General features: G+C 36.6%; 2 protein-coding genes across 2 annotated transcripts; one reads left to right on the top strand and one right to left on the bottom strand.

Annotated features, from left to right (window-relative positions):
- Positions 1-2,842: 2,842 nt before the first annotated feature.
- Positions 2,843-6,646, bottom strand: LOC141250414 (uncharacterized). Its single transcript, XM_073669958.1, has 7 exons — positions 6,500-6,646; positions 5,405-5,992; positions 4,930-5,254; positions 4,196-4,773; positions 3,518-4,111; positions 3,156-3,449; positions 2,843-3,076 (listed from the first exon to the last, which is right to left on the bottom strand). The coding sequence occupies exons 1-7, from the start codon at positions 6,644-6,646 to the stop codon at positions 2,843-2,845; spliced, it is 2,760 nt and encodes a 919-aa protein (XP_073526059.1).
- A 7,163-nt stretch (positions 6,647-13,809) lies between these two features.
- LOC141250415 (uncharacterized) lies at positions 13,810-16,817 on the top strand. Its single transcript, XM_073669960.1, has 6 exons — positions 13,810-13,862; positions 14,595-14,662; positions 15,520-15,524; positions 15,590-15,952; positions 16,187-16,668; positions 16,754-16,817. The coding sequence occupies exons 1-6, from the start codon at positions 13,810-13,812 to the stop codon at positions 16,815-16,817; spliced, it is 1,035 nt and encodes a 344-aa protein (XP_073526061.1).
- The last annotated feature ends 3,188 nt before the right edge of the window (positions 16,818-20,005 follow it).

Raw genomic sequence — 20,005 nt, forward strand, 5'->3', positions numbered from 1 at the left:
TATGCCGTTACGGATTACCCTAGGAGATAATCAAATATAGAGGGTCGTAGTTCAACACACCAAAGCTGGTACAATTGTGTGACGACTTAGGCATTCACCTGAAATTTGCCTCAGTAGCACACCCGTATTGTAATGGCCAGGTTGAAACCGTGAACAAGAGCATTGTGACTGATCTGAAGAAACGACTAGATGACGTGCGGGGGCGATGGGACAAACTGCTCCCGTTAGTTCTGTGGGATAATTGAACCACCAACAAAAAGGCAACTGGAGAAACACTGTTCGCGTTGGCCTATGGAGTTGAAGCTGTGGTACCTGTCAAACACTTGTTCCCAAATGATAAAATGCTCCATTTTGACAACATGGACAATGGCGAGAGAATGCAATTAGAACTTCACCTGCACAAAGACACAAGAGCAGAGGCAACAATCCGGGATGCAAATTACAAGGCATGGGTTGCCAAATAATACAACAAAACGATCAAGGCCAAGGGTTTCGTGAAGGGAGATCTAGTCCTATGCAAAACTGAAGGAGGCAAGCTAGACTCAAATTGGGAAAGGCCTTACACCATCAATGATGAAGTTGCCACGGAAGCATACCGACTGAAGGACTATGCCGGTAATCACATCGCTAACTCGTGCATGTGATGCATTTATGAAGGTACTATCCCTGAAGTCTCACTCATCGATGATGAAGTCGTCTGAGAAAGTACTAGAACCTAAATAAATCACCCAAGTCAGTTTCCTAGACTTAGATAAATTATAAACTTTCACGAAAAACTACTAAAGAATATATAAGGGTAAACATTCACGAAGTAATTTTGTCGGTCCTGGGAAAAAGTCTCGTCAAGGCTTGTGAACATAAAGGACAAAGACTAGGGGTAGGGAGGTAATAACCTAAGAAAGGGCAGAAAGGACCTTTTTCTATCTCATACTCTGACACCTAGAAGAATGTGCAGGAAAATGAAACGTTCCTTCTTATTTGAAATGACGGCTGACTATTGAAATAGACAAGACGACAAAATGACAATGCTGGCCAGCAAGGAAAGAAAGGAAAGGAAAAGCATGGTGGCATAAGGAAGGTCAGAGTAAGCCCCCACTTATTCCTCTTCAAGAAAAGGAAGAAGATGCCACCTTCAACCACCGACAAACTCTCAATTTTCACCCCATTCCCCCGACAGAATATGTATAAGCAAGTTGTCGTTTATTTAATAATTATAACATAATAGTGGAGAAAAGAAAAGGCGAGCAACGACTGATCTAACATGGCTAGAGACGGAGTAGAAGAAGGACCAATGTATCAGGTGCTAGCCAACACAAAGGGAGAGAATGGGTTGCCGGAGAAAGGAAAGTCGCCAGAAAAGAAGATGAAAGAGTTTGAGAGTAAAAGTGAAATATAAAAAAAGTAAGAGAGGGGGGGGGGGGGGGGGTATAGCGGTATTTAAAGCGAGACAACGCCGTAGGGGGCACCCAACCAGAAGAAGACATATGGCGATGGGGCTAAAGCCTCAGAAGCGAACGAAGATGCCTCGTGAAGTGACCATCGTGAAGAACCAAATCTTGTGCGTGAATGTAAAAAGATTTGGAAGGATGGATGTTGGTCCCAGAAATGATACATGAAAAGGTAATACACGAGGCCCATAAAGTCCAGGCCCAATGAATGAAAGCCCTAAGTCCAAGTAACCTCAAAATACCTATAAATAGTACTTTTGGAAAGATGTGCAAGGACGATCACCATTCAGTTTACTATTTCTAGTAAATTGAGAGCTCAGTCTTTGCCTTCGTATAGAGATCCTGATTTTATCTCCTCACTACTCACCCTACGTGAACATTACTTTTCCTCACGCATCATATTTCAAACACTAATCATCTACATATTTTTCTACACAAGTGCATACTGACTTGATCGTTGGAGCGTCAAATCCAGATGGCTCCCTCCTCCGGGTTTGACGCGCAAGTAGACGAAGGAAGGCTTCACGAAGGCGCCTAACCATCGATATCAGAAGAACAGGTTCCCATCTCCATCTCAGGGTACATCAATAAGCCCTCGTGTAGAGTGTTGAATATGCAAAGTTTCCGAGTCTAACATAGACCCTACGACTTGATCAAGATGTTGATTTATGTGCAATAGCTTCATCGTGTAATCGGGGGTAAAAAGGCTTGATCCAGATGTAGCTTGAGCTTTGAATAATCTTCATTTATATATCTTGATTGTAACTATCTATACTTTTAAATCATGGATGCATAATTTAATCCAAAGTATGGTGCATGGGGACGTAGATGTCTTATAAAGGAACACTTCTAGTATAGCGCGAGTAGCAACACCAAGCATTATATTTCTGATGAAGGTAATAACATTCGTATCATTCTTATGTATTTTGCGGAAGTTGAATTGTATTCGAAGAACAGTTTTTCCCCCTACAAAATATACAGTTTAGAGTGATCTTTTTCTTGTATGTGGATGAAGCAATAGCCAATGAAGGAAAAAATTCAGTTTTTTTAGATGTGTTTTGGGAATGAGTGCATTATATTTTATTCTAGGTGTGAATTTCACTTCTCTTAAGATTTAGATGGACAACGTTTGTGAATTAAAATTTTGAAAGGACAAGTCCATGTTGATATTTTCCGAAATTACTTGGTCAATTTCCAACTTTGGTGAAGTTTTATTTGATAATATTTGCATGCTTTACTTGGCCAAGTAAACGTTTAATTGATTTTTTTTCAATATCAAACGGTTAAAAAACAACCATATTAGTAACAAAAAGACAATGAGTTCTTATAATAATGTCTTGTTTTATTTATTTACTGACATATGAGTAGAAGAAGTCACTACATAGAGCAACACCTCACTCCTGAAGTTTCATAATCATATTCTGCCTCTCAATAAACTTAATGGCAATCATAAGGTTCTCTGCTTCAAGAGGCTTCTGAAGGACATAATCCATTCCCACCTCAAATGTTCTCTGTAACTCTTCTCCAGTCTCATTAGCAGTCAATGCAATTATAGGGATATGAACATCATAAGCACTCTCTTCTTTCCTAATCATCTTGGTAGCTTCAAATCCATCAAGCACAGGCATCTGATCAACATGCAAAAACGAAAAGACTGTCAAATGAATTGGCTTAATTAGATGCGTAGAAATTGATCGATGATCATACCTTGCAGTCCATGAGGATGAAATCATAGGGGAGATGATTAAGGAAGCTTGCAATTACATGGTCCACAGCTTCATGACCATTATTGCACTTGTCCACAATTGCACCCATTTTTGTGACAATCTTGGTAGCCACTAACATCAGCATCATAGTATCCTCCACAATCAACACTCTTTTACCAACTAAAGGTGATTCAGAGCTTGATATGCTACCAAGTGACAGTGGATCTTGTACTTCACTCTCACTAGCTTCTATTATTTCATGAGATAAATGAAACTCAGGAAGTAACCGAATGACCTGTATCAGATCGTGAGACACTTAGTCACATTAAGGAAATTTAGGGTTTTGATAGTATGGAGAAATACCTCAAATAAGCGATAACCGTGAAGGGGCTTGGAAGTAACGTAATCAACCAAAGGAATAATGTTCTCTCCTTCACCACTTCCTCCACACGCTCTAGTCTCTAACCAAACAACTGAGCAATTGGTTTTCATGCTAAGATTCTTCTTTGACACTTCAACACAATCCTTCAGTTCAGAGAAGTTTCCTGCACTTGCATCAATGATAAGTAGAACAAAGTTGATTGGAGATTGATGACCAATATCTGGAATATTGTAGCTTGGATTCTCTAGAAAGGGGAGAAGATCTTTGGCTTCCTTCACTTCAACTACCATTATGTCAATGCTTTTCAAGAATCTATGTATAATTTCCCTACGACCTTCATTTTTAATAAAGAGGAGCACAAGTGAAGTGTTTAGGATATCGGAGCCAACACTTCTTGCAAGGTCATCATTAATATGAGGTAACTTGGCCTTGAAGTCTTCATCTGGTACTCTTTTTGACGGAAAAACATTTGTACGACTAGCATAGTTGGCGAGGAAAATGTTAAATTTGAAGCAAGTTCCCCTTTGATCAAATGGTTTCTCTAAAATCTCTATGTCTCCACCCATTAGTTGAACCTGGAAAGAGTAAGATTTGGTGATTTCAATAAAAAGAAAACGTTAACAAGTAAAATGAATGCCAAAAATTATATATTCACTTACCAGAGATCGAACAATGGCAAGTCCTAAGCCAGTGCCAACTGAAGCGTCAGTCTCTTTCACTTGAACAAAGTTATCAAACACGACGTTCCACTTGTCCTTTGGTATTCCCTTTCCTGTGTCATCAACTTCAAAAATATACTCCACACAGGTTGGATCTTGTTTAACGATGTTCCTTGATTCATCTCTATCAGGATCAACCATCTTTTTTGTCTTCCAAAAGGACAAAAAAGAGGTACTAAAAGTGTTTCTTCTTACACCATTCACAGTTGAATCTTGCACTACACGTTTCCTTGCACAAGCTCGTATGGATACATGCCCCTCTGTAGTAAACTTAACCGCATTGCTTAGTAGGTTGGATATTACCTGCTTAAGCTTGATAGCGTCTCCTTTAACGATCGGGTATTCATATAGAGAGCCGTCACAAGGATCCAAAACTACATCCACACCTTTTTTCATGCCAAGAGGATGGTATAAGTCTACTACATCTTCAAGTAACTTTGACAAATCAAATTTACGTTCCTCGAGTTGCATCATGCCTGCTTCTATTTTGCTTGCATCAAGGATAGAGCTTAACAGATCTAATTTCATGGAGACATGATAAAGATTAGAGTATTAAAATGATAATGAATTGAAATAAAATGTTTAAGGTGGTCACTTAACTGATCTCAAGAGAAACTAGAAACATATTGCACAAGATTAAAATTTTCTTAGTGGAAGTAAGAAAGGATAATTACCTAAAAGGTCTCTGGCACAAGTATTCATCTTTCTAAGATTAGTCTCCACTTCAGAGCCATGAACAACGGAACTGCAAGAAACTTCTATCAGGGCCATAATGCAAGCTAAGGCAGATCTGATGTCATGGCTGGCATTAGCAACTGCAACGCTCTTGTTCGCTACCTTTCTTTCAGCTTCCTGAGCAACTTTCTTGTACTTATTCAATTCTATATCGAGTTCTCTTTTCTTCCATGCAAGTTGGATAGCATATGCAATAGAATATGTTGAGATCACGAACGGTACGACCATTGTTACTGAAAATACTGAGATGTACGAATCCTTCACCTAATAAAGTATGGATATGTACATGCCATCAGTTATGTACTTATGCAACATACTAATGTTTTCAATCAAATTAAACATGAATAAGTTTTTTTTTGAACAATATGTAATCAACATAAATAACAAAGTGGTAATGAGATATAGAGATATTACCTTTTCATGAAATCGGGAAAAACATTGTGCATCTTCAGGCAGAACCATCTCTTCCTCATTCGAATCGCCATTGTCATCACCACTGATAATGGCCTTCTTTTGAATCGGCATAAACGTTGTCTTCTCTTTAACTTCTTCTTTGCATATCCTCCTTGAAATCAAATCCGTATTATCGTCAATTGGAAACCCTAGAGAGACCACTCCTTTCAGCTCCTTGAAGAAGACAGTACGGATGACTAACATCTCTGCCTCCGATTCGCTACACCACCGACGTCCGATCGATATGTAACCATTTTTCATGCTCAATGCCTGAAGGAAGAACTCTGCATTCATAGAGGCGGTCGGACAATCTTCTATTTTGACTTCTCCTATGAGCTTTCCAACCTCAAATGATGAGACAGATTGCAGGTACCAGGCGTACGAGGAAGACGATAATGTGTCATTTGAGTAGACGGCGAAAGTTTTGTCTTTGCCGCCAGTGAAGTAAGAGAAGGAGACACCGTCGACTCCAATGAATGAAACAAGAGCTAGACGAGGGGAATCAATCCCTGTTTCTCTTCTTAGGGTTTCAACCAACACATGAGCAACCTGTACGTCATCATATTCATTTCAAAAATAAATGTATATTGAGGAAACATATGTTACTTTAGAAGAAAAAAATTAAATAACATATGGAGAAAATCTTATAATCTATTACCAAAAACACATATTTTACTAACTTTTACCTAAGAGTGTATAATATATATATTTTAAAGTCTGTTAATGTATCTACTTTAGGAAGATTTTTGAAGTTGCTAAATTAATCTATTATTTAGTTTGTGGGTAACGTATATATACACCTTTTTTTTATTAAAGCTTAGAAAATTTGTTAAATGATTAACGTTTAGGTGTCATTGTCCATTTGATCTAGTGGTTTGACTAAAACTAATTATAATATAATAATTGTATAATCTAGTTACTTATATTCAGTAATTTATCTGTATGTATTTTAAGATACACAATATAGATTTTATCAATTATGTATCTATTAGTTATCATGTTGATTATAAATATAAGAAAATTAAGCAAAACAGTGAAAATCGGATCGATCAATACCTTTGTTTTGATATTAGTGAAATTTGGGTCTTCTTTGTTAAGACTTGCAGTTAAATCTCTAACAAGATTTGCAATTGATAGATCAACTGCATGCAAGATCTCCATTACATTTGTGCTATCACTATTATAAACCTTGTAAGAACTCATGTCCAAATGACATTCATTGTTTTTGGAATGACTCATAGTAGATGCACCAACACTTGATATTGTCAATAAAGCAATATTAACCTGAGAAAGAAAAATATTATGAGCATATAATAACAAGTAGTTAATAATGATGGAAAATACTATTTTCCTTCTCACAAGAGAAAGAAAAAACTTGAAATTAAAAAAGGAAGTAGCAAGAAAAGTGGTATAACTGGTTAAATATAAATATATAAAAAGCAGAAAAAATATTAAATATTCAATATCACAAAATACATAACAAAGTAATTAATTTATGAAAGTGTTGATTACCAGTATGAAGAAGCAAATGACTGCGAACGGGGTTTTGTGATTCTTGGCAATTTTCATTGTAGTATATCTTCTTGTATTGGACTGAAAATTGAAATAACATATAAGTTGTGTATCATTGAACAAGAGAGTAGCAAGGGAAAAGTAACAACAATTTGTGAAAAAATAAAATGAATAGAAGTTTGGTGGTCATTGCGTATGTTGCAGGTATACGCTCATAGTTTAAGTGTAAGTACCATGCATGCACAATACAAAGAGATTCTCATTTTAACCACCTATTTCTAGAAGAAAATATTAACCTTTTTAGAATGAAATCCGATATAGGCTACTTATCTCTAAAAGATGACAAATTTTTCCTTATCTTTAAAATAAGAAACATGCATAATATTTCTTAATATATAAAATACTCATTGTCTTAGAGACTAAAAGCTTGTAAATCTCATTAAGATTCAAATAATGCATATTAGTGTGACCAAATGTATTTTCATTTTTCACTAAGATTGGAGGGATGATCCAATCAATGTATAGAGAAATATCTACTCATTTGTGAAAATCTGTTATCCTAATTACAACAAGGGTTGAAAAATTAATAAAAATGGTTTAATCTCCTTAATCTTTGAGTTGGCCCTTGATGAATGTTCTCAAATTTGACTCGTAAACACGAAAATACTAATTGTATGAAATCAGACGTTTGAATGCAAAAAGTGTAGATAATGTACAATAAATTTTCCACTAAATTGTTACAAATAAGTAAAACAAAATACATGATAAATTATTCTAGAAAATAAACTGAAAAGGGACAAACTAATGTGATTCTTAGTTTTTTACACACTAGTTTAGCCATAAATATCAAAATACTAATTTGAAATCGAATTTGAGTAATATAAACTTCCAATCTTTGATGATATCATGCTGAAAATTGAAAAATTCCAACTTTAAGAATATCATGGAGATAGGATGGAGATGCTTATAAAATAATCTAAAGCATCAATAAATTTTGTTTTTCAGTTCAAGAGAGAAACTCACAGTAAGAAAGAAAAATGATATTTTTTGATGTTTTGATGAGAGAGTGATAAAGAGAAGAAGTTATGAATGTTGTGATTTACTGGTGAGAAAACTCTTCCTTTTTATAAGCAATTATTATCTTTGAAAGGAAAGTTTATCCCTAACTTAAAAGACATTATTTATTAAATTAAAACTATTCTAGTTTAAAAAATGTGTTTAATGTCATTTTAAATAATAAGGATATTTGAACATCAACTGATTCTTCAGGGACTTGTAAGAGTTGCATTCATGCGCATCAACATGAAATCACATACAAAAAAAGCTTTAGTTTTAAGACTTATGAGTAACCTTCCTGATACCTAAATTATTTAGAGAATTTTCGCTTAGATACTGAAATAAAAAAATGATGTTTTTGTGTGTTACTTATAATGTCAAGTTTGACATAAAATCTTGTATAATAAAAGTTTGTTGCGTGATCCAACGTAAGCATAACATGATTGTAAATAGTAATTATAATCGTTTTTGTCGGATAGCAAGTATGTAAACTAGAAGCCGTTACTACTTCTCCACTTTAACAGTGACATAACATAATCATAATCATTATTTCCCTCTTACAACTTATATATAGTTTGGTCCAAGTTTCGTTATTTTTTGTCGATAGTGGAAAATAAAGTTTGATGCTTCCTTGTTGATTTCCAAGTAGAGTTAATGTCTTTTAACTTTTTTTTGTGTCGTTATTATTATCTTCCTCTTCTAACTTGTTGATAATTTAATCTACGTTTCTCAATCTTTTGTCTCGTGCTATTAGTAGTTTGATTCTTCTTACTTGCCACTATAACAAAAATGTTAAAAAATGCTTATTCTTTGTCAATATGATATATTTATTTATACGTGCAAGAAAATTATTTTTTTTATAATACAACTTATTTTCATATTTTATTTATCAACTCAATTGCTTTGTTCATAAGAAAATCACATAGGGAAAAAAGATATTTTACTATATAACACTTAATACAACTAATACAAAACTGTGGACTCATTAGAAAACTACGACTGGAGAAAAAGGAATAAAATCTTTAAAGTAGGATCGCATATCTTATTTTGCTACAATCAATGAACCTACAAAATTCATAAATGGTTTAAAATCTGAACTCATAAATAGCTACTGATTCATTTCCTTGTTGGAAGAAAAAGATTAGTGTATCTCATATTTCTTTTATTTTCACTAAATGCATCTTCTAAATATCCAAGCCTTCTAAAAAATGGAAGAAGGTATAAATACTTGTCAGGTCAAAGAGATATAATTTGATTTTACAAAAAAATAAATAGAGTTGCCATATGTAGAAGAATATTGTCCAAGAGTATGTACACACTAGATCAGCTTGAGTTTATTTTTTATATAAAAAGTGGAAGAAGCTCATTCTCATTAGTTAAAGCGTAAACAAAGAATCCCAAATTAACTCACGTCTTGATTCGAATCATAGTAAAATATATCATATGTTTGGCGAGATTGGTTAAGGAACTCATATTACATGCATTATAACACTAAAAAAAGAAAGGGTGATTAAAATTTGTAAAAAATAGTTCACGTCGTCATATACGAATGGAACGGTACTAATAACAAAATCAAAGTAAGAAGCATTAATATTCGGATTCATGTTGGCACATAACATCAGAGTCTAGAACCTAGATGTAACTTATGACTCTCTTCTCATCGTCAATTAGATCTAAGGATCAAACTTTTCCAATGATGATCGAATGATAGACTATTTGGATGTCGCTTCAAAGATCGCAACAAAGTTCTCTAATTTTACCATTGAACAAGTATCGTGTGATCTAAACGCACAAGCTGATGCTTTATCAAACTTAGGATCGACAATCAACCCAAACGAGTTCCCCTCGATCCCCTTTTAACACGTCCTCGTTCCCGTTGTCCCCAGAGACTCCAACCTCGTATGTTCAGCAATGATCCAAGATGACCCGCCGGTGGACGATGTGTTTACCGACAACGTGGACGACTTGACCACTCCTTACACCAAATGGACCGTTCATGGGACCCTACCCTTTGATAAAACTGAAGTTATAAAACGTAAGGTACAATCACTATCTTACGTGATGAAAGATAACATGTTATTCAAGTGTTCTACTACAAGACTATTATTACGATTTCTCCGAAGAGATCAAATCCAGCGTATCTTAAGCTCACTACACGAAAGCGAATGCGGCAACCATACTAGAGGTCGCAGGCTTTCCAGCAAATCCTTCAAGATAAGTTACTATTGGCCAACTATGGACAAAGATGCATTAGGTTTCACCAATAGTGCGACACATGTCAATGCCACGCCCACGCCAGCCATCATCCCTAAGATGTTTTGCACCTGATGCGAGCGCATTGGCCTTTCATGAGGTGGGGGTGGATATCATCAACAAACTTCCACCAACAACAGGATCATGTGTTTGTTCCTCGTGATGACATATTGCTTTCCAAATGGATTGAGTTCGTGGCCTACATGGAGGTAAAAGATGAACATGTCATACCATTTATAAAACACAACATTTATCCATTCATAAATCATATGCGACAATGGATCTTAGTCCATAAGTCATAAGACACATTCATTCTACCAGAGGTGGAACATCCAAACCTCGCTACCCCCAATCAAACGGATAATCCGAGTCGAGTAACAAGATCATAATCAACAACCTCAAACGACGGCTTACTCGATTCAAAGAGAAATGGGCCGATGAACTCTCGTACATCCTATGGTCCAACCGAACCACGCCAAAAAAATGCCACGATAAAGTCTCCTTTCTCTATCATCAACGAAAGATCATAGATGTCTAGTCCCAAATTCCAGGCATGAACACAAACCCAAACAAAATAAAATTGAACTCCAACAAAACCTTGATATGACTGAAAAAATCAAGGATTAAGCCAGGCAAAAAAATGGCCAAGTACCAGTAGCAAGTCACAAGAAACTGTAATAGAAACGTCACAACAAGTGTCTTAAACGAAGATGATTGGGTCCTCAAGAAAACTTTTCAGAATATCGGAGATCCAGTCGACGGTAAGTTACCCCCCAATGGGAAGTCACATGTCGCATCAAAAAAGAGGTAGGACAAGGAGCGTATCGTCTCCAAAGAGACGACGTCCCAAGGAGCTGGAACGTAGCTCATCTAAAACCTTATCACTTGTGAGTGATCCTTTCTTATATATTTTTTCTAATAAATAGACAAATTCACACAATGACACTGACTTGAACGTGGAAGGACCGTTAGTCTCATACCCACGGTCACCCCTAGCTCTTCAATAAATATTTTTCAGGGACCAAACCGTTGGACATAGTCATGCATAGAAATCGAAAAAGGTATGCCATCACGATACTCAAAACCAAAGAAAAAGTGGTACGAACCAAGTTAGAAAATTTTAATTACAAAACTAGAATATTAACTTATCATCGTATAACATGACATTAGGAAACATTAATTAGACTCAGTTCGAGCACGTTCTTAGACACTTAAACAAAAGGACAACGACCTTACGCATCTTAGAAATCGATCCACAAGGGAAGAGCCAAGAGGACTACTTAGGCACGTCAGCACACCGCCTGCTTAAGGATGCTCCTAAAGTACTCTAACTCGTCTACTAAACTGTCTGATAATTGAGTTGCCCCCTACACATGTCATGACCAAACCTTTACTTATTTTCAGACCTCCTGACCCTAATGATAGAAACACACAAACACGCATGAAGACAAATCAATCGATAAGGGACAACAACACCATAATAAAACAACACTTCCCATTTGAAACAAAAAAACAAGGGCCTAGACGACCCACCAACATGGGGTGCGGTTGCCCACGACAATGTAATCCATTACCTTTATGTGACCCGTTATGAAAGACAAGTCGCCAAAAATAAATTTGTTCACTCGACCACTCGAATATGTTATCCATAAAATTAAATGTTCACAAAAACACTTAAAACAAGTTAGAAGGGCCTCGCCCTCAAACAACCCTTACCAACGTTGCCCTCGACGTTGACATCCCCATCCTCGTGATTGCCACAATCATCGCCCATGCAATGTCATTGTTAGGCACATCATCCTCAGGAGCATCATCTTGTGTGATCCCAGCATAAGCAAGAAGCGCGACCCGTAGGTTGCCATCGAGGAAGGTGAACTCGAAATCCCCCTTCCCATGGGTGGAGCTCCATGCACTGTGTTTTTCCTCCTGCCACTCCTCGATCATCTCCAAATGAGACTTCAGTAAGTAGTAGGCGCTCACCTTGGCGACCATCTCGGCATCCTCCAGCTTACTCTCATGGATCTTTGACGCCAGTTCACCAACATGCTCCCTCTCGATGCGCTCCAACTTGTCTGACAATTCCAAGCAACGGGGCCCCGATTCCTTCAGACTCCCTTTATATCCCTTAAGACGAGACTCAAAGCCTCTAAGACGGTAGTCTAATCGGCAACATGGGATTCAAATTGAGCATCCATCTCATCAACTTGCTCCCCCAGTGCCTTGAGCTAGTTATGGATGCTAAGGCCTTGCCGGAATATCTATGAGACAAACCACAATCAGTTAAACAACAAGCCGTCAAAAACAAGACAACAAAAAGGTGAAAAGGTAGTATTTTACCACCCAACCCATAAGTGTCGTGTCTTCAACGATGCTAGGAGGACGCTTGATGTCAGTTAGCTTTTTTGAATCTCATGTCTTGGTGGGTGACCAATTAACTCACGATAAATTCTTGATGCCAGATCTCGGGGTCTAGAAAAGTGATAGCCCGTCTCTTTCCTCCCCATCATCTTGGAACAAGACGGTTCAACAGTAGACGATTTAGCTGGCGAGGGATCGAGCATTGAATCGGGAAGGGACAATCGGAGGCTTCTACTTCACGAAAGCACGTGCAACAGTGATTTGTTGTTTGATTAGCTTCATTCCCGAAATCCTACCACTAGACCTCAATGTTTTCATGAAAACACCAACACCGTAAACCTCAAAAATCACATCTGAAAGAGAAGGTATATCTAAACAACCTAATTCAACCACGTTGGGAGGGGTTAGACATCTCGGACGATTCAGAGAATGATGAGTTGGCAATCAAGTGGTTGTTGTTCAAGAACGTCCTCACCAACGCTGAAAAAGCTAGCATCCTTTAAATCGTCTTTTCGGCATTACTATTTGCGCACATGGAGCCAGGTCAAGGTACTACAAGATAATAGATGTGAGAAAATTTTAATAAGACAAATAAACAACAAAATAAAGAAAATGATACTTAGATTTCTTCCTCCACCTCTCATGCAAAAAGGAGCAGTCAAGTCCCTCCTCAAGCGTCGACTTCTTCACAGAGAAGAATCGAGGATGTCAACCCCCATCGTTTGCACCCAACTTCAAGAAAATTGACGTATGACCAATCCGTATCCTGAAAGCGTATGGCTCCCTTGGACTACAAAAGTATGGCGACCAAAGGTCTTAAACTTCAACATCCTCGTTCAACTAAGTGTTAAGCAAGTCAATCACTTACACCAACCACCAAGTGTGAGGCATCAGTTGGTACGAAGCAAGCGAGAAGAGGCCCAAGAACTCCCTAACCAAGAAGGAGAAGGCAAATGTGTGCCTAATCTTGAACATGTACTCCATAAAACGGACCTTTCTAGGAAGGATATTGTCTGCTTTCTCCCTTGTACGGAGTAACCATGCCACCAATCCACCAGGGAAATCCCCCTTCTTTAAAATCCTATTCAAATCCTCAAGGGTTATAACCCCCCCTCGGAGTCACTAGGAACATTGTGGTCCTTGGAACGATGACTTCTGGCCATGATTGATGAGAGAATAGGAAGACTATGAAGGGAAGAAGAAAAGATAAAAGGATTTACCTTCGGGAAAATAAACTCAAGTAAATAACGACGGTTCCAGAGGATTTTAAAAAAGAACAAAGGCGGCAGTTATGACATGACAACCATCAAGCCCTAAAACAACGCATGGAAGTGCGTCATAACGGTTGGATCAAATTGCAAGTTTTTACATTTTAAACGTCTCTCAAAGACTTGTTATATTTTGAGAAAAGGTCAATTGTGGGGGCATAGATCTGAAAAGTTAAGTGGGTTGGGATTCAACTAGTCCAATTAGTCAAGATCGATATCTGGTGGCATTAAACAAAGTTGGAGTAGCGCCCATCAGGAAACGAAGATCACACAATGACTAGAAGATCTTCCAATTCAATGCCTTGATTAATCAAGTTGTTGAAGATGGAAGTCGACTATTTAAAGTCTTTATTTTCACCATTGCAAGGGAACGACCTAACCTCTGAAACTAAGCACTCGTAATAAGAAATTTTCACTATTTTTCTAGCTACTATTTATGAATGCATCTCTTATCTTAACAATCTATACCTTCATCGTTATAATCCATTTTTATGGTGCTTATTTAACTGACCTTATTCTTAAGCAATTTGGTCTCTAAAAGATTTTTCATCCAAAAGAGATGAGACAAGCTCCTCTATAATAGTTTATGATTTCTCTTTGATTATACTATTATTTATTCAAAGTAGGGACGAAACTTAAAGAAAAAATCGAATCAGCTCAAATGATTTAATAAATTGACTTCTTTAAAACATTAAAACTTATAGATATAAAACTGAAACTAACCATGACATCAAATCCTTCACTTATTTGAGTAAGTCAAGATTTTCCACTGGTACAGAGAAGCAAATCAGGTTGCAGATATGTTAGCGTCTGTAGACTGTGAACTGGATCCCTTTAACAACATGTTAAAAATCTCAGTCGCTGCAACTTACCTGACTTCTATATCAGGATGACATGCGCATGCTTGTTATTTTAACAGTGTTCACCACCTTTTTCTTATAAAATTCACCTTTATAAAAAATTTAGTATTAGCCTTATACCAAAAAACACTATGACACTTAACCTAGAAAAATAATCTCCCTACCAAAACCGGATATATGAGAGTCTCACACGTATTCTTGTATTATACATTGATACTCATATTTGCATACACGACGGTGTGGTACATAGTCTAGTGATTGTATTTAAGCCGACGAAATACAATCATTTTACATCAAAATCATGACCTTCCCTTCGGAGGCATTTTTACCTCCCAGTCCAGCAGGGTTCGACCTCGGCCTCGGACTTTTCCGGCACCGGAGCCGCCGCCGATCTCCCATTCGTCCCTCCGCCACTGCCGCCGTCTTTCTTCGTCGCTGTCTTCTCACTTTCTCCGTCGCCGCTGCCCTTATCTGCCTCTCCCGCTTCACTCTCCTCCCACTTTATACCTTTCCTTTTCCCGGTGTTGCGGATTTCATCTCGCCGTCTCCCGAGGTCGATTTCTCACTCCCCAATCTGGTTTCTTAACTTTAATGCTTAGCGCTTCTGAATTCCTGCATTTTCAAAATTCTAGAATTGCGTACAATTTTACTTCCTCTTATTTATGGAACAAGACAGCAGATGATTGCTGCTCTGTGGACTTCTCTGTAATCTTTGTTCTTCCGAGTATTTAGTTTTTGATGGTACTGATGCACTTTTATAATCGAATAGACTGTGTATCATGGATGGATCGTTGAGTTGTGGGCTATAATTTCTGATTTATGTGATACTAATGCTGTAGGACAAGGTTTACAGCCTCCAAAAGGTTCTAAAGGATGCTGCTACAGATGACCATACTGTCATTATAACCACTTTGAATGAAGCATGGTCAGCTCCGAATACGATATTCGATCTCTTCCTAGAAAGCTTCAGAATAGGAGACCATACGAAGCAACTTTTGAACCATATGATAGTTGTAGCTTTTGATGAAAAGGCATTTGCTCGGTGCTTGAATGTACATGGTCGTTGTTTTGCTCTTACCACTGATGGAGCTGATTTCTCGAAAGAAGCATACTTTATGACACCAGATTACCTAAAGATGATGTGGAAACGGATTGATTTCTTGCGCTCTGTTCTTGAGTTGGGGTACAGTTTTGTGTTTACGGTATGAACTGATCTGTATGTTTATCTCTAATGCTTGTGCTTCGCCACATCGATTTTACTGAAAATGTTCTGCTGAAGTTTATATATCCATGTTGTCTCTACACTCAGAATTCATATATGCAGTTAGATGAGACTAATCTTGTGTGGTTTTGGTTACTTTCTAGCATTTGTTAATACTTAATATCCTAGATAATCTGCTAATATAATTAATAATTATCATTATGACTTGATCCAGGATTCTGATGTGATGTGGTTCAGGAACCCATTTCCACACTTCTATCCAGATGTGGATTTCCAGATTGCATGTGACCATTTCTTCGGCAACTCATCTGATCTACACAACAGACCCAATGGAGGTTTCAGTTATGTAAGATCTAATAAACGATCTGTTGCCTTCTACAACTTCTGGTACTCATCCCAAACCAATTATCCTGGCTACCATGATCAAGATGTTCTTAATTTCATCAAACGTGATCCATTCATCTCTGAGATTGGCCTAACTGTGAGGTTCTTAAATACTGCTTACTTTGGTGGTCTTTGTGAACCAAGTGAGAATTTTAACCTAGTATGCACAATGCACGCGAACTGCTGTTATGGAATGGATAGCAAGCTGATTGATTTGAAAATTATGCTTCAAGATTGGAAAGAGTATGTTTCATTGCCACCTCGTGTAAAGAGATTATCAGGTCATTCATGGGGAGTTCCTAAAAATTGCAGGTAAGCATGTAAATAGCACTAATCTATATTTATAGCGTCAGTATTAATTGGTTCTGATTCAACTGGTGTATTTTGTTCCTTGAAGTCTCAGTTCAAGCCGCTATCCGAGTTCAAGTTTAGCAGAAGAAGAAGAAGATGATCAAAGTTAATTAAATTTTTATGTAGATTTTTGTTGTCTTTGATTTCTCTGCTTCAGCCCTTGTTGTAAATTCCTAGTAGTAGTAGTTAGGCTAAGCTAGCGCCAATGCGTGCGTACTGAATAACCGAATTTGTATGGGTTTTGTTGAGAGATCGATCCCTGTTTGGTAGGATAGATTGTATGATGAAAGAATCATGGAGTGCTTGAGAGTTCTTGATAAGTATATAAAAATGGTTGCTACTGTGGGTATTGTTGAGAGTTCCTGCGGAGGCTTGTGATTACTATGAGTATGGGGTCAGCTTTTAAGCTGTTGGCTGAGTCATTCTATGCTCTTCGGGAGCATATCTTGAATAAGAAGAGGAAGAAAGATTGTGATGCTGGTCTTTTTGTATTCCCGGTTCAGATAAGTGTCACTAAACAATACACTAATATCACATAAGAAGAAGAGATAAGCTACTTCATTAAAGTAGAACAATTCCTTCATATAATCATATTATGTATCTAGTTGCCGGTTCCTGGAAATCCGGAACCGGCTAAACCTAGGAACTCTAGGTTCGCCGGTTCCCACCCGGTTCTGGCGGTTCCAGAACCCCTTGGTTCCGGGTCCGAACCTTGCCTTTTTTTTAATAAAAAACATCTTTTTTTAAATTAAATAATGTGTGGAACCAGTGGTTCGGGTTTGGAACCGTCGGCTCTATCTTGTACAACAAAGGTACGTAAGCAATTATAACAAGGATAAGATGTTCATGCATCTAACAAGTGTGCCAACACACGTCTGCAATCCAAGACAAAGTAATTAAAATACATCATAATAGAATTAATGTTGCGTCTGCAATCCAAGGCGAGGCCATTGCAGTAAGAGAAGGGATTAAGTTAGCTAGGGATCTTAATCTACATAATATTATTATTGAAGGGGTTAATTTAACTATAATCAGCGTCATTCGTAAAATTTGGCAGGTCCCATGGTGTATCAAGAATATTATCGAAGATATTCACAACGAGTTTCAGTTTTTCAAGGAAGTTAAGACTTTCTACTGCTTCAGAGAAAATAACAAGGCTGCATGTATGCTAGCTTCAAAGGAGATGGAGAATATAGATACTAATATGATTAATACATTATGTAATTTACCTGATACTCATATCAGGACTCTGCGAGAAAGACTGCGTTTATCGCAGCCTTTTCTCTTTAGTTTTTTTTCCTCCTTTGTAAACATTATCAGTTTTGATAATGCGGGATTGCCTCCTGATTAGGAATGATTCCCTTTATTGATCTTAATAAATAAATAAATAAAGTGTGCCAACACACGTATTGAATGCCAACATATTGCAATAACTTGGTTTGGACGATGTGCAGTCATGAACAAGAATACCACATGGACAACTTTCTACACATGGTGGGCTAAGCCCCCACTAGGCCCATGTACGTCCTCCCTCGCTTATACCGACTTGGTCAACTAATGAATATGAGCTCCTTCGGCTATTTTTTAGAAACATAGCTTTCTTTAGAGTCTTCATACACTTAGGATATATTGTCCTCTACATATATAGCTTATGACATCTCAAATCTTTTTATAAAATAAAATTATCCTCTTTGGTTGTTTTTCTGATAAATATTTATTTCGATTTTTTTAAAGATTTAGAAGTCTAGAAGATGCATTTAATGAAAAGGAAAGAATTTAATGCCTATAAATACATGCTTCTGTGGTTACCACTGGACCAGAGTGAAAACCGGAAAATCGTGATTTCTCTCGAGAAATCGAAGTGAAACTTCTCTTCTCATTGTCTTTTCCTCTTCGCTTCAGTATCATTCAGTGGCTCCAAAATAGTCTTGTTCTTCACTTTCTCGGCACCTTATGAAGTCATATAATACACTGCAAAATGGTACAAAACATTTTTAACAATATGCTAAAAATCATTACTTACACCCTACAAAGTTGTGTGCATCAATATTCTTTTAGAAGTGAGCGTTAACTTAGTTCTATTGAAAATGTATTTTTTACTAATTAAGATATATTTTATTTCTATTTCTACTAAAAAAAGGGAAGTTTTATGACTAGTGAATCATAACATTTATAACTCAAATCATTGTTCTTCTCTTTGTTGTATGTTGGCTCATTATTTCTTCTAAGTTTCTAAACATCATCCATAACAATAATGCATGATTTCCTTTTTGTTAGATGGTATTTCATGTTTTACCAAGTATCCAAAATTAACTAAAGTATTTTTACCGAATTCAGTTTAACCTTGTTTTTTTAGTGTTACAATCCGTGTAATATGAGATTCTTATCCTCGAAAAGCATATGATATGATTCATTATGATTCTAATAGGGAGGTGAGCTTATGTTCATAAAATATAAGTTGGTTTCTGTTTGGGCTTAAACTGTCTCGATCAACTAATGAAAATGAACTTTTTTGGCTTTCTATAGACAGTCAACATTCTTTAGAGTAGTCATACACTTGGACATATTGTCTTACATACATGGAGATAGGATAATTTGGTTATTATAAACTCAAAACCTTTAATCATATCATGATGAAAATTGTGAATTTCCAACTTTCAAATGACCGTCGAGATAAGATGGAGATACTTATCCATAAAAAAATCTAAAGCAACCAACAAATTTTGTTTTTGATTTCAAGAAAGAAAATGATATTTTTGAGGTTTTGATGCGAGAGAGACAAAGAGAAGAAGTTATGAATATTTCCATTTACTAGTCACAAAGCTCTTCCTTTTAATACACAATTATCATTGTTAAAACGATAGTTTATCCCAAACTTCAAAGACATTATATATTGAAATTAGAACATTATTGTTATAAAAACGTGTTTAATGTCGTTTTAAATAAAATGAATTTTAACATCAATTGATTCTTCACGGCCTTGAAGAGTTGCATGCATGCACATCAACATGAAATCACACACAAACAAGCTTTAGTTTTAAGACATATGAATAACCTTACTTACATTTTAATACGTAAATTATTGAGATAATTTGTAGTTAGATACTGAAATCAAACACAATTTTGAATATCTTTATGCATTACTTATAATATCAAATTTGGCACAAAATCTTGTAGTATAAAACTTTATTGCATGATCTAACACAAAATGACATGATTGTAAATAGTAATTTTAATCGTTTTTGTCAGGTAGAAAACATATGTGAACTAGATATCGTTGCTACTTCTCCGTATTAGT

Source organism: Phyllobates terribilis, unplaced genomic scaffold (genome assembly GCF_046119375.1).
Source record: "Phyllobates terribilis strain yellow unplaced genomic scaffold, ASM4611937v1 Scaffold_5659__1_contigs__length_50125, whole genome shotgun sequence".
In the NCBI taxonomy this organism is placed as follows: domain Eukaryota; kingdom Metazoa; phylum Chordata; class Amphibia; order Anura; family Dendrobatidae; genus Phyllobates; species Phyllobates terribilis.

Excerpts from the sequence above, each read along its gene's own strand:
- LOC141250414 (XM_073669958.1), bottom strand. The coding sequence starts at position 6,646 with ATGAGTTCTTACAAGGTTTATAATAGTGATAGCACAAATGTAATGGAG. Across the intron at positions 4,112-4,195 it reads TTGCCATTGTTCGATCTCTG|GTTCAACTAATGGGTGGAGA; the intron begins GTAAGTGAATAT and ends TACTCTTTCCAG. Across the intron at positions 3,450-3,517 it reads ACGGTTATCGCTTATTTGAG|GTCATTCGGTTACTTCCTGA; the intron begins GTATTTCTCCAT and ends GATCTGATACAG.
- LOC141250415 (XM_073669960.1), top strand. The coding sequence starts at position 13,810 with ATGAAGGGAAGAAGAAAAGATAAAAGGATTTACCTTCGGGAAAATAAA. Across the intron at positions 15,953-16,186 it reads GGTACAGTTTTGTGTTTACG|GATTCTGATGTGATGTGGTT; the intron begins GTATGAACTGAT and ends GACTTGATCCAG. Across the intron at positions 16,669-16,753 it reads GGAGTTCCTAAAAATTGCAG|TCTCAGTTCAAGCCGCTATC; the intron begins GTAAGCATGTAA and ends TGTTCCTTGAAG.